This window comes from Catharus ustulatus, chromosome 15 (genome assembly GCF_009819885.2).
Source record: "Catharus ustulatus isolate bCatUst1 chromosome 15, bCatUst1.pri.v2, whole genome shotgun sequence".
Lineage (NCBI taxonomy): Eukaryota > Metazoa > Chordata > Aves > Passeriformes > Turdidae > Catharus > Catharus ustulatus.
In genome coordinates, this window is record NC_046235.1 from 3,042,127 (window position 1) to 3,055,444 (window position 13,318).

General features: G+C 50.5%; 1 protein-coding gene across 4 annotated transcripts in view; it reads left to right on the forward strand.

The window, feature by feature from the left end:
* Positions 1 to 13,318, forward strand: part of NRG2 (neuregulin 2) — a 150,011-nt gene that overhangs the window by 92,427 nt on the left and 44,266 nt on the right. For all 4 annotated transcript variants that reach the window (XM_033073052.1, XM_033073053.1, XM_033073050.1 and 1 more), the window contains exon 2: positions 2,418 to 2,589. In XM_033073052.1, the coding sequence (XP_032928943.1) occupies positions 2,418 to 2,589 (172 nt within the window). The remainder of the gene's footprint in view (positions 1 to 2,417; positions 2,590 to 13,318) is intronic.

Here is a 13,318-nt window from a genome sequence, read left to right on the forward strand (position 1 = left end):
GCAGTTTGCAGTTTCTCTCCCACTCAGGGTGATGGCAGTACATAGAACTATGGAAGGGAGACAAGAAGAGAATATTCTTTCACCCCCCAGGACTCAGCTGTTGTATCAGCTTTAACACCAGTTGAACCACTTCACATTTTACTACTGGTTCTAGCTTATAAAATATGGGAATTCTTCACACCTGTGGCTTCTCTGAAATGAGACACGAGTTGTTCCTTCAGTGACAGGTATCTCAGTCCACATTAGCCCATATTCTGCCTGCTTCATAATTCTGCAGAGCACCAGGCTGGAAATGAAATGAAGCAGATGCAGCCATGCCAAGGTCAGGACCTTCCCTGTATTTAAGGTGTAGGGATGATGTTGGCATGGGACAGGGTGACCTCGGGGTACAATAGGAGCTAACTGACACACATCCAGACAGAATAAATATTTGAGAGACTATTTCTCTATTCCCCAAAATGACCCCTATAAAAGCAAGGTCCTGTTTACTTTCCTGGCTCTCCCTGCAGTGTTCTGAGAAGAGACCAGCTCTCTCCTCCCTTCACTGCCTTCCCGCTCTTCTGGGCAACCCATTTCCAGGCAAGGATCAGGGACCTGGGCTTCAAAAAACCCATGACACCTCGGATTTTCACAGAAGTCCTACAATTTGGTGAAAGCTGAGCTCATTTCTGAACAGAAGTCTCTGTTTGTGCCAAAGCACAGTGACCTGGGGCAGCCTGCAATGCCTGCCTGCAGCTGTCCCAATGCTTTTGTGCTGTCCCAGTCCCTTTAGAATAATGGAATGGTTTGGGTTGAATCAACCTTAAAAATCCTTAAAACTCATTTCATTCCAACCCCCTGCCATGGTAGGGACACCTTCCACCATCCCAGGGTGCTCCAAGCCCCGTCCAACCTGGCCTTGGACACTTCCAGGGATCCAGCGGCAGCCACAGCTGCTCTGGGCAAGCTTTGCAGGGTCTGATGTGCCTGGGACCAGCCCTGCCACGTTACCCCCACAGCCCTGGGCTTGCTTTCAGTCACTGTGAGCTTTGCTTGGCTAATTCCTGTCACCCTGAACTGCCCCATTTCTATCCATGCTGGGATCCTTTTGATTAAGGACAATTTACCTTCTCGTTCCCATGAGGAATATGGGAGTCCTGAGAGTTTTCCACCACAGGAGCATATTCCTGATGATTGCTGTTCTTTTTATTATTTCATGTAAGATCCTTCTGGTGAGAGCAGTCTTTAAATACTATCAACCTACACTAACTCAGCTTAGCATGAAGAGCTAGAGGAGACATACAAAGGTCTGTAAAACAGTGATGAAACCCATCCAGCCCCCCTGCCTTTGAGTGCTCTGCCATTTCACAAGATCAGAATGCACAAGGCAATTAGAAGGTGGTTTGTGCATATCAGAAAGAGGAAATTCCCTATTTGTAACACATCTCAGACAAGGGGAAACCATTGGTACCAATATTCTTAAGGCAAAACCAGCAAATTGCTGTTTCCTTTTTTAAGGTTAACACTGAGAAATAAAGAGGGAGCCAGAAGAGTGCAGAGCTGTCAGCTGAAAGAAAAATTGCAAGCCTGCTAATCCTTTCTTGTCAGGTTTAATATGAAGCCTGGCAGAGATTGATAAGAAGTGTCTCCCTCTCTGTCTGATGTTCCAGGTGCATGGTAAAAATCACCTCTCTGAAACACCCACATGCAGAGCCAGGCTCCAGGCTGGAAAGGCTGCTGGCCAGCCTGACACTGCAGGCATGAAACCATTTAAAATACCAATTCTTTCACTTCTTGCAGCCTGAAGAAGGGCTGTCCCTCCCCTTCTCATCCCTTCCACACTCAGGTTTTTCTTGCAGCCCCTCTCAGTGGCGATTGCTCTGCTGGTGTTGAGCTGAACAAGGTCTGTGCAGCAGAGATGGAGCATCTGGGGCACAGGGGGCTGCTCCTGTGACCTGCCTGTGCTCCATCTGCAGTAAAACATTCTGCCTGGGGCTGCTGGGGCTGTGGGATTGGCAGCACGCCCGTGGCAGCCACAGAGGTCGTGTAGGTGTTGGTAATCTGCACAGCCATGGCAAGGAGGAGGGGAAAATAGTGTCTGAGGAGACTGAGCTGGTGTGTGGTGGGAGAGCCTGGAGAGCTCAGCAAACCTCTGCAGGGACAGGAGACACAGGGTAGGGCTGGGTGGAACCATCAGATCTGGTCATGTGGAGCCTCCAGAGCCAGGGGCTCCCTCTCTTCCCCTTGTGGAGGTTTCTGCCTCCATGCTCCTTCCCTGTGTGCTGTTTCCCCTCTCCATCACCTCATGGCAGTGGAGCAGGTCTGAGAGCAGGAGCTTGGCCCAGGGGAGGGGGCTCAGGGGGCTCCTGTTGTGCCTGTACAGCTCTGAAAGGGGCAGGTGTCACAGCTTTCACAGTGTCCCCTTTCTCTTCCCATAGCTGTTCCTCCCAAACTGAAGAAACTGAAAAGCCCAAATGTTCACGTGGGTGAGAAGATCTCCCTGAAATGTGAGGCGACTGCTGGAAACCCTCAGCCATCCTACAAATGGTTTAAAGATGGGAAAGAGCTGAAGAAGAGCAAAGACATCCGGATCAAGTATGGGAATGGGAAGTAAGTACCACATGGGGCTGCTGTGCCTCTGCTCCCTCAGGGATGGGGATGGCTGGCTGCAGGTGCTGCTGTGCCCCCCAAATCCCTGCTGAGCCCTGAGGGCTCCCCAAGAGCCACAGCAGCATGCTGAGCCCAGCTGGCATGCCCAGGAGAGCAAACAAGGTCCCCAGTGTCCTCAGAGAGGAGCAGGGCGTGCACAGGGAGGATGTTGGGGCTGTAGATGGGCTGTCCTGGGGTCAGGGAGGTGTTGGATACCTGAGACAGGTGTGTGGGATGTGGGCTTTCCCTGGTGGGCAGCTCAGGTTTCCTGGGGTGGCTCCTGCTCTGTGATTAGGGGGTGGATGCAGAAGGTTCCCAAACCCAGCTGTGAGCCCATCACTCACCAGCAGAGATGTGGGAGGAATTGGTTTGTTCTCTCCTGAATTTGGGTGGACACAGAAGCATCTAAGGCTGCTGAAAAATCACAGAATGACAAATTAGGGCTGGAAGGGACCTCTGGAGATCATCCAGTCCAACCCCCCTGCCAAGGCAGGGTCACCTGGAGCAGGAACCTGTCCAGGTGGGGTTGGAACGTCTGCAGACTCCAGACTTCACAGCCTCTCTGTTGCAGTGTTCTGCCACCCTCAGCATAAAGAAGTTCTTCCTCTTGTTGAGATGGAACTTTTCATGGTTTAGTTATGGCCATTGCTCCTTGTCCTGTCACTGAAAAGAGTCTGGCACCATCCTCTGACACCTCTTGGAGATATTTATGCATTAATGAAATCCCTTCTCAGTCTTCTGTTCTCTACATGGAGCAGGGCTGAGATGCAGGAGTACCTCACAACACTGATCAAGACACCTTGTCCTGTGCAAATCCTTCCATCTGTGCACCCAGGACAAGTTCCCTCTCATCTGCCCCCAAATCCCTACCCAGCAAAGCTCTCAGGTGGCTCTCAGTGACTGTCACCTCAGACCACCTCGTCCAGGCAGTGCTAAAACCCCTGGAGAAAAGCCCCAGTGGCCAAGCTAAGGGGTCCTCACTGGAATGAATTTAAATAAATCCATGTTGGTATTTCTCAAGGCCAAATATTTACATATGATGTATCTTTAAATTATTCCATAATAATGACTCTGCTTCCATTCACACACCCTGACCTAGGCAGAAACAGTCAGCTTGCAACTGCCTGACCCCTTGGAAAATTTGATACTAATTCTTTGCTAACATGTGCTCTGGTTGTATGAATAAAAGCTCATTATGGACTTGATAAAGTAGCAGTTTTTAAAATTAAAAGCCACCACAAATCAGTTAGAAAAATCAGTCAGTGCTTGAATGGGGCGTTGCCAATTGCTCTAATTTAATTTCAGTCCTGTTGGGTTTGGTTCCAGAGTCACACCCAGGATGGCTGACCTCCTTTGTAATAATTGCAGGACTTGTGGCTGTTTGGGGATGAGGCAGTGAGGTGGTCAATGGGTCCAGGATAACTGGGTGCTCAGGAAGGGCAATGTGGGCTCCCAGGGGACAGGGCAGAGCTCTCCTGCCTCACTCTTCTGCTGCTGTTGTTGTTTTTGTGGCCCTTGTCAGTCTGGTGGCCTTGGTTCTTTAGGTGGGTGCTGGGATGCCCTGGAGGAATGTGTGCAGCAGCTCTGCAGCCAGGCAGATCCTGGCAATCCTGGCAATCCTGCCTGTCCAGCCCTGATGGGGATGTTGGGGAGCAAATTCCCTCAGACAGCAACCAGCCCCAGAGCAGACATCCAGCTTGGGATCCTCTCACAGTGCTCCCAGTTATCCCAGTCCTTCCTCAGCTCCAGGCTGTGACAGGATGGCCTCCCAGCCCCAGCCATGCAGTCCCTGGGCCAGAGACAAACAAATGGGAGGATGTTGGTCCCCTTTCCTCAGGACACTGCTGTCAAGTCAGAATTTTGCATCTCCCAGTTTCCATGGCAACTCTCCAGTGAGAGGCCAAAGATGTGTGCTGCTGGAAGGGCTTCCTGCTGGCAAAACAGGATAAACATTTTCAGGACAGCTTAAGGAGCCCCTGCCTCCTCCAGTGTCTGAGACTCCCTCAGCAGCAAAGGTGTGAGCCCAGAGCATCCCCAGAATCGTTTCCCATCCTTCTGCTCCCTGCTGCCACTAAGATGTGCCTGCCTTGTGCTGGCACCAGGCTCTGGAGGCTGGACTCAAGCAGCTGTTGAGCAGGAACAAAAGGAAGTGTCCTCAAGCTGTGCCAAGGGGGTTTTGGATATTAGGGAAGACATCTTCACTGAAATGGTGGTCAGGCATTGGAACAGGCTAGGCAGGGAAGTGTTCCAAAAATGTGTAGATGTGTCATTTGGGGACAAGGTTATTGGTGGCCTTGGCAGTGCTGGGTTGGACTCAGTGATCTCAGAGGGCTTTCCCAACCTAAATGCTTCTGTCATTCTGTGGGGCAGTGCTGAGGTAATCACCCCTCAGTGAGCATTTGCCCCTGGTTTAGCAGTGCAGGAGCACTGCTCTGAGAGGAGCTGGGTGTTTCTGTGCACACCCACTCTGCCATTCCCACTCTGTCCCCTGCACTGGGTTTGCTGTCCCCCAGAGCTGGCAGCCTCGAGGCAGAGCATCCACTGGCACTGGACCTGCCTCTTTCTGGTCTTGACTGCATGGAACAAACACTAAAAAACTGCTCAGAGCAGGCTGAGGGTTGAGGGAGCCCTCCCAACTTTGATGTCTTCATTGTGCAGCTGGTGGGGCCAAGTTTAGTGGAGGGACATGTGATATGGGTGTAGAACATCACTTCCAGCGTGTTGGGAGGGGACTCCAGGGAAGGATAAGCATCCCAAACTGTAAATCTCTGAAAAGAGATCTTACTCTATAATGATTATTTTAAGAATAATGGGATTTATACATCTGGCTCCACTTAGAGATAACACTGGTCTCCAGATAATCCTCTGTGCTTCTTTGAGTTCAGAGTGAGGATTTCAGAAATGGAGCATGGGGAGGGACCTTCACAGGGAAAATACACAAGGCAAAAACCTCTCAGGCTGTGCAGGACCTGGCCAGGTGCACAGGATCATTTCTTCAGAAATGTAATCCAAAGACCTGATGGAGTTCTCTGCTGGAGCCAGGCAAAAGGAGCCCTCCAGCAAAGGGGTGTCCGTAGTGTTTCCCCTCGCCCTGGGAGGCTCTGGCAGGGCTGGGCACAGTTGAAATCTCTCAGCTCTGAGATCTTTACCATGCAGAGGCTTAGGGTGGGAGACAAGAACCTGATTCCCCTTTGTGATTCATTCCTGGCTTTCCTCCCTGTGTGTTTAAAGAGCTTTGAGGTCTCTAACTAGAAAGTATGACTGAAGCACTTTTTTTTTGTGATCAGGTTTTTGTCTGATCTCTAGAACAGGGGAATCTCTTTCAAAATAAGGGATGTATATGTTGTAAGAAGGAGAGGAGCACTTAACTGCGTGTCAGCTCCTCAGCTTTGCCATCAATCATTTTCCCTCTTCTTTTTAAACTTACTGGCAAAACTTCTGGTGGTGCCATCAGGCAAAGCAGTCAGGTTTTTTTCAATGGATATTTGCTGGAGGGAGGGGAACAATTCTGATTCCTCCTTTCTGAACTTCATGTTCCATCTCTAATTAGTGACAGGCTGGGGCAAGCCTGGCTTGCACGAAGGGGAAACCTCTTTAAGGTGGAAGAACTTATTGGCTGGAATTTTATCTCCATCTCCATTTAAATAAAATGCAGTTGATGGGGAACCCAGAGAAATTACCCAGGGGGAATTGCCTGTGGTAGTGGAAGTACAGCCTAGAGAATGGCTCTCCCCCCAAGCTGCCAAAGTGATGCCATTTTTGGCTGAGTGTGTCTGAGGTCTGATTGAAGCTGCTGGCTCCCAAGAACTTCAGGTTGGGTTTTGACTTTCTGACTATCCTGGCAAACTGTCAAATGCCAGCTGTGGAGGAAGCCAAGGGAGATTTTGCGTGTGGAGGTGTAGAGAACCTTCCCCTGTTGGAGTCATGCTCAAGGCTCAGCCTGGGATGTGCAGATGTTCAGCTGGAGCCCAGGAGCCTGGCAGTCCCTGAGCTGTGCCTGTCCTTACAGCCCTTTGTGTGCTCTGCCACCAAGGGACACTGCTGGGGTGATGAAGGAGGCGTATCATTAGATTGGAGAGGGCTGGCAGTTCAGTTTGGGACAGGCTGACCATATGACATCCCCTGGGAGTAGTGTCCTACTTTCAGTATCACCAGGAATCCCTATTGTTAGCCTGTAAGTGGAGCCAGGGGATACCCTCCTCTCCTGGTTCTGTACAGTAGTCCCTCAGGCGGTGCCACTTGAGCAGATTCATTGCTGGGGTCTTCCTTGTAGGGCTCCCAGTTGTAGATTATTCCCCACCCACAATGAATGGGGCTGTGGTCTTCCCTGTACAGCTCACTGCACTGGAATGAAGGCAGAAAAAAAAAATAATGCCAAAGCAGCAGGGGAAAGAGAGTGCCAATAAAGATAAATGATTTCCTAATTAAGCCTGGAGACAAGGAGGGGCAAAGAGGACTGTTGAAGCCTTGTGGGAGCCAGAGTGAACTCAAGCAGGCTATACCACCACTCTGGCAGGAGTCTTCGGGCTGACATTTTTAAACAAAGGAAAAAGCTCATTTGACAATGGATCTTGCAAGAGCAATTCCAGATGCCTTGAAGCAAAGACTCTTCTCAAGCACCGGTGTTGTTATAATCACCAGGGGAGCTGCTGCCTTGCTAACTCTCACGATGTCATTATAACTCTGCGATATTTGGGATTTGGTTTGAGCTGCTGAAGGCACTTTATTGGAGGGGGGTGTGAAGGAGAGCATCTCCTTTGTTTGTTTGCTTGTTGTTTTAGAGGAGATGATGGACATCATCTTGGCCAATGCACCTGGGACTGAACCAGGGAATTTGAGAACTGAAAGGAGAAGCAGTTGGGTCTTGAGCTCAAACAATCCACAAACTTTGCAAGTTGGGGCTCCTGAGAGAGCCAGGGAATGGACATTTAATCAAACTTGACTGCATGATAGTTGCTAACAAGTCATGGTCAGTGGCTGGGCTGCTTCAGCTGATGGGCTCTGCAAACTTAGAGGTGGAAGGAGCTTTAAGTGCCTGAAATTTTGTGTGGCTTTCCCAGCCATGTTGGCTGCTGTCAAAAACAAAATAAAAATCTCTCTCTACAGACCTTCGCCCACTGCAGTTGCAAAATGTCACAGATTAGGTCGAGGTCCTCACTGAGACCTGAGCTGAAATCCCACTCATCCTGTTTAAGTTAAAATGTTTTACCTTCGGGGAGGAGGGCTGGGGTGAGGGCTGAGGCTGCTGGCAGCTCACCCAGCACAGCACATCACAGACCTGCAGGCATGAATTTACCATGGAGCAGACACTGCTGAGGGTCTGTGACGTGTACCAACTGCAGAAAAACAGCCTGGGGAGAAAAGAATGACATGAGGAGACCCAAAGCTTTATCTAGATCTCTTGCACACCCTGTGTATGACCACAGTGGTGTTCCACAGAGGTTTTGAGCAGTAGTTCCCTGCCCATGTGAAGGTGCCATCCCTTTCCCACAATCTCTGTTCCCCAAAATGCTTTTTCCTGGTATCAGTATTTGATACTCCATCCCCATGACAGCTGCTCTTGCTATGGCACCTCCCTCTCCTCCTTGGTTCTTTATAATTAATGTGCTTTGCTTTAAAGGTCCCCTCAGGCCTTCCTCCCCACTTCTGGGGAGTCCCTGAAGTTTTGGTCCTACCTCTGCCCAGCATATCACCTCCACATGATACACTTCCAAACCAGGACCTCTGTGCCTTCTCCTCAGCAGCACTGGGCTCTTTTCCCTCCCTGCCACAGAACCAGCTCAGGGTTTGGTTGCTGAGACCTGGGCACCTTGAGGGGCCTTATTGAGGTCACACACTCTTTGGGATAGACAGGTATCTGTTCCACATTTGGTGCTGGGAAGTCCCTGGCTCTTGGGACACTGCTCCTGTATGAGATCACAGGAAGCAGGGAAAGAACCTGCTGGGAGCTGGCCTCAGAGTACTGCTACATTTTCTCACAGAAATTAAAACCCTGGCATTAGGGCTGGAAGAAACATTCATAGGATGGATCAGTGCCTTGAATTCCAGGAGAGGTGATACAAAGGACCCTGCAATGACGCCGTGTCTGTGCATCAGCCAGAGCCCAAAACTAAACTTTTACTCATTTATTGACGTCACACCCTGACAGGTGCCACAGCCTGGCCTGGCACAGAGGGCAGCAGTAGCACACAGGGATTTGCCTCTCAGCACAGCAGCCACAAAGTCCACTCCAGGCCCTGGTGTGGCTGTGTGTCACTGCCTCTGCTGCCCCACACCTCTCCCCATTGCCAGAAAAGCCTGGCTGCATCTGAGCCTGCAGGGGGTTGCACAAGTGACCCTGCTCTTTGGAGTGTACTTATTGATCTTCTCCCTTTTTGTTGACACTGTCCAACCCAGAAGTAACTGGCCCTCACCAGTGTCAGTGTCAGCTCTGCAGAGTGAGGACTGGGCGAGTCTTCCTCTTAAAATCAGCCTGTCCCAAGCCTGGGCACAGAGAGACCACAGCACTGCTGAGCAGAGAAGGGGCAAATCTGCTTTTCAGGTTAGAACAGCGCTTTAATGTTGGGGAACAGGGGTAGGAGAGAGCAGGTAGAGTGGGTCAGGGGATGGCTGGTCCTGTCTGGGCACTGCAAGGACATTGCCTGGCTGCCACCATCCCAGCAGGTCAAGCACAGAGCGGGTCAGATGATGGTGTGAGGGGAGGAAGGGAGATAGAGAAGGCATGATGGCCAAGCTGAAAACTCCAAACCTTCCTGTCCTTACCCCTCTTATTTGATTGCTTTGCTTGAGGGCATTTCTGTCCCTTCTCCCATTTGTTTTTTCTGTAGCTGGTACTGAGCTGGCCAGATGATGCTCTGGAGAGCAGAGCAGCCAGCACAGGACACTTGTTTTCCTCAAGCACTGCAAGCATAGCCGTCCTGCCCAGCTCTGCTGTGCTCTGCTGAGCACAGCTGGAAGGCAGGGAAGAGATCAGGGGGGCTGTGCAAAGCAGAGGCTGCTCCTGCCCTGCCAGACAAAGGGGCTTTGCCATGGCCATCCCCACACTGCCCTTGCATTGCAGTGATTCCCTCTCCTTGAATTTATCCCACCGAGTACTGGGGATGATGCACGTGTCCCCCCAGAGCCCCTACCCCAGCCAGTGGGGCTGCCCAGTGTTTGATGGCTGCTGGACAACACTTGTGGTTTGCAAGCTGGAGATTCTGAATCTTCTTGCCAATCATTAACCTGCTCTTTCAGGGCAAAAGCAGCTCGGTGAGAGTGCCAGGGCAGCAGGTAGGCACCAATTAAATCTCTGGCAGGATGCAAGGCACATTACAGCAATTGCTGGCACTCCTGCTCTCAGCAGTGCCAGTGTGCTTCCTGCAAACAGAGGGGAAGGGAGTTAATGGGTGACCACAGCAGGGCATCCAGGGTGTCCTTGGCAAGGGTCATGTTTGGGAATTTCCTTTTTCCTAGGATTTCAGGTGTGTTTACTATGTGCAGTGCTCATCATTGACAGTTTCGGGGCCACATATGGGGGTAGTCTCCAAATTCTCTTTGTCAGCTTATTCCTTGACTTCTTTGTTACTTATGTGTTAGCTACCCTATTTTTAGAAGACTAATAAACCACTACAACAGTAGTAATCATAGAGCTATTCTTGTCCAGAACGATGCAGAAGTGTCTGAACTCACACAGGGAACACGGAATCCTCACTGTAGGTGTCCCAGAGGCAGCTCATGGCAGCTGCTCTCCTGACCCCATGCTCTGACATGAATGGCCTGGTGAGGAGATGACCTGGGAAGATGGCCCCATTTCCACTTGGCAGTAGGTAAGAGGGGGGAAAATGATTCAAGCTTGACCAAAGTGCTGGTGGGAACACGAGTGCTGTCATGAGAAGTTCCTGCTTGGCTCGGATGCAGGGCCTGTTTCTTCTCCTCTCACTGCACTGGAGGCCTCAGGGCCTGAGCTCACATTTAGATGTCTAAATTACAGCTGATGAGGACACCCTTCCCAGCCAGAATTTGCCAGGATCTTTGTGTAGGTCCTGGCCAAGGGCTGATCTCCCTGTTTCCCATTGTAGTCTGGAGATTGGCACTGAAGAGGGTGATTTACTCATCCCTCCAAACTGCCCTCTGGGGGACTCTTTTCTCTTGGCCAGAAAGGTATTTTGGGGGATCTTCTTTTGGCCAGGCTGAAGGTCTCCTTGTGAATCCTATCCCTCAGAGCTTGCAGACAGCATATTCCCCGTGGCTCATCCCTCCACTGGCACTACAGGAGATAATTAGTGCGTGGCTAAGTCATATGTGCTGAGGGTCAGGGAAGACAATGAGGCAGATTTCCCCCGGAGTAAAGAGATGTCAACAGAGTTGCACTGCAGCGAAATGATGGGATCTGTCAGTGACCCTGGCCCTTTCACTGAGCAAACAGCCCGGGGCAGAGCCTTCCTCCAGAAGAATGGCATGGTCTGGCAGCCAGGCACCCTTGTAGGGCTCTCCCAGCGCCTGCTGTCCCCAGGAGACACTGCCCAGGAGCCTCCATCCCCAACTCCTGTGCTCTGTGGAGCTCCTTGGAGGCCACTCCTTGGTGTGCCTGTAAAATCAGCCCACAGGAGAGCAAAGTACCTGTCCTTGGGGACAGCAGGGGGAAGAGCACAGCTTTGGAAAGTTGATTTGCAAAAGAGTTTTGTGATATTTCAGGAGATGGTAAAATAGAGCAGAACCAGACTGGTCACCTTTGGCACACGCAGATCAGGTGAGGACTTGTCCCTTTGACATCCTTCAGCTTTCTTTCAGTTCACAGTCACTGTCCATGTTAAGTAAAAGGCCCATGGTTAATGCTATGAAGCAAGGCATCTCTTTGGCTCTTCCAGTGCTTCCTGGAATAGGGAAATTCTCTTCACATTTATGCCCCACATGAAAGCTGGTCCATATCTCCAACCTTCATCTCCTTTCCTCTGAGTCTGTCACCAGCAGTTTATACAGCACAGACCAAGAGGGAGCACACCATTGGCCTGGGCTATGAAAAGCAAGAAAAAGCTCATGATTTTTCAAGGGGATCTTGCAGTCCAGGATAATTTCAACAAATTGTGATGGCAAAAATTAGCTCTTTTGACAGTACAAGTCTTGTGCATTAAAACAAAGTAATCCCCTTTGGTTTCACCTTGATGCTGCTATGCTCCAAATGCCAATATCACTCTTTGTTCTGCTCACATTCCCTCCAGTTGCAGGTAAAAGACCAAATGTTTCTCACCCTGTTGTTGGAGCTGAGTGAAGTGTGTCCCCTTTTGCACCACTGTAACTCCCTAACTCATATCTTTGGGACTTACACCCCCTTATCTGTAAAAGATCACATACCTAGGTGATATCCTAATGCAGTAGTGGATTTTTCCAGTTGCTCCACCTGGTGAAATGTGCTGTGAGATTGAGATTGCCCTGCAGCCAATTGTCATTAGAACATCTGTGCTGTGGCAGCTGAAGGCAGCGTGTCCATTGATGCTCTCAGCTCTGCCCTGGCAGAGAGCCCCAGCATGCTGATGTGCCAATGTGGTGTTTTCTATGGACTCTGGGTTACAGCCTCGCTCTTCCAAGCTGCTTTCAGCATGTGCTGCCTCAATGCAGCCTGTCCAAGAGCTGCTTTGTAAAACAAATGCTGTATTCTGGCAGAGGGGCTTGAGACAGCTGGGAGAAAGTAATGGCTGGGCTGGGAGCAATCTTGGAGGTGCATTCTGGAGCCGTTTCACCCTTTTAATGAACATTTCCACACCTTCCTCTACAGAGGGAGTGGGGAACATCCTCCTGAACAAGGTGCTGCAGCCCAGCAGAGCCCACCCCCCATCAGGCACCCATTGTCCCTCCCAGAAGGGTGTAGGAACCAACAGCCACAGGCACTGGGTGCCCTTAAATGTCCTTAAATGCCCCTCTCTTGTGCATTACCTGAGGCAGCACAGCAGTGAGGACCACCATGCCCAGGGCTGCCACAGGCTGTGCTGGGAGACTTGAGAACATTCAGAGAAGGGGAGTCAAGGCAGAACCAGCCCTCTATTTAGGCTCCCATGCTGGAATGTGTTGGCCCAAGCCATTGCACAAATGGGTTAGGGGAGACCTACAGTTAGAGGGATTCAAGAGGTCTTTGCATACTGTCAACATTCATTTAAAAATTGCTCCACATGTGGCCCCAGCTCATGCAATTGAGCACTTGACCGCATCCTGTAAAACAGGGCAGCGCCTGTTTCCTGGGAGCTCTACCAAGTCGTCTCCAAGTGCTTTTAATTTACTAATATAACTAGTGAGATGTTCCTGCTGCGTCCTTGCGCCGTGCCTCCCAGGAGAACAGCTTGTCAGGGTGTTAAAAAGATGCCAGTGTGCTTCTGTGAAGGGCTTCCTATGGACAATGATTTGCACAGCCCAAAGTCCTTCTCGGATGACACGTGTAGCATTGCAACTATGTCCAAGGCTAATGATTATTTTCCACATAAATGGAATTATATTTGCCTTCGGCAACATCGGCCACTGGGACCTCTTTGTAAAGCTGGCAGTGCTTCCAAGTCTCTAAATAACGTGACACAGACCTGAGGTAAAACTTTTGGGGTAGAAAGCAGATGGAGATGTCCTCGTGGGTTTTGGTAAGATGGCTGAAATGGAATAAAATGTAGGAAACCAGAGGCTCTCATGTGGGAGTCCCACTGCGGTCTCATGAGTGGCACTCAGTGTG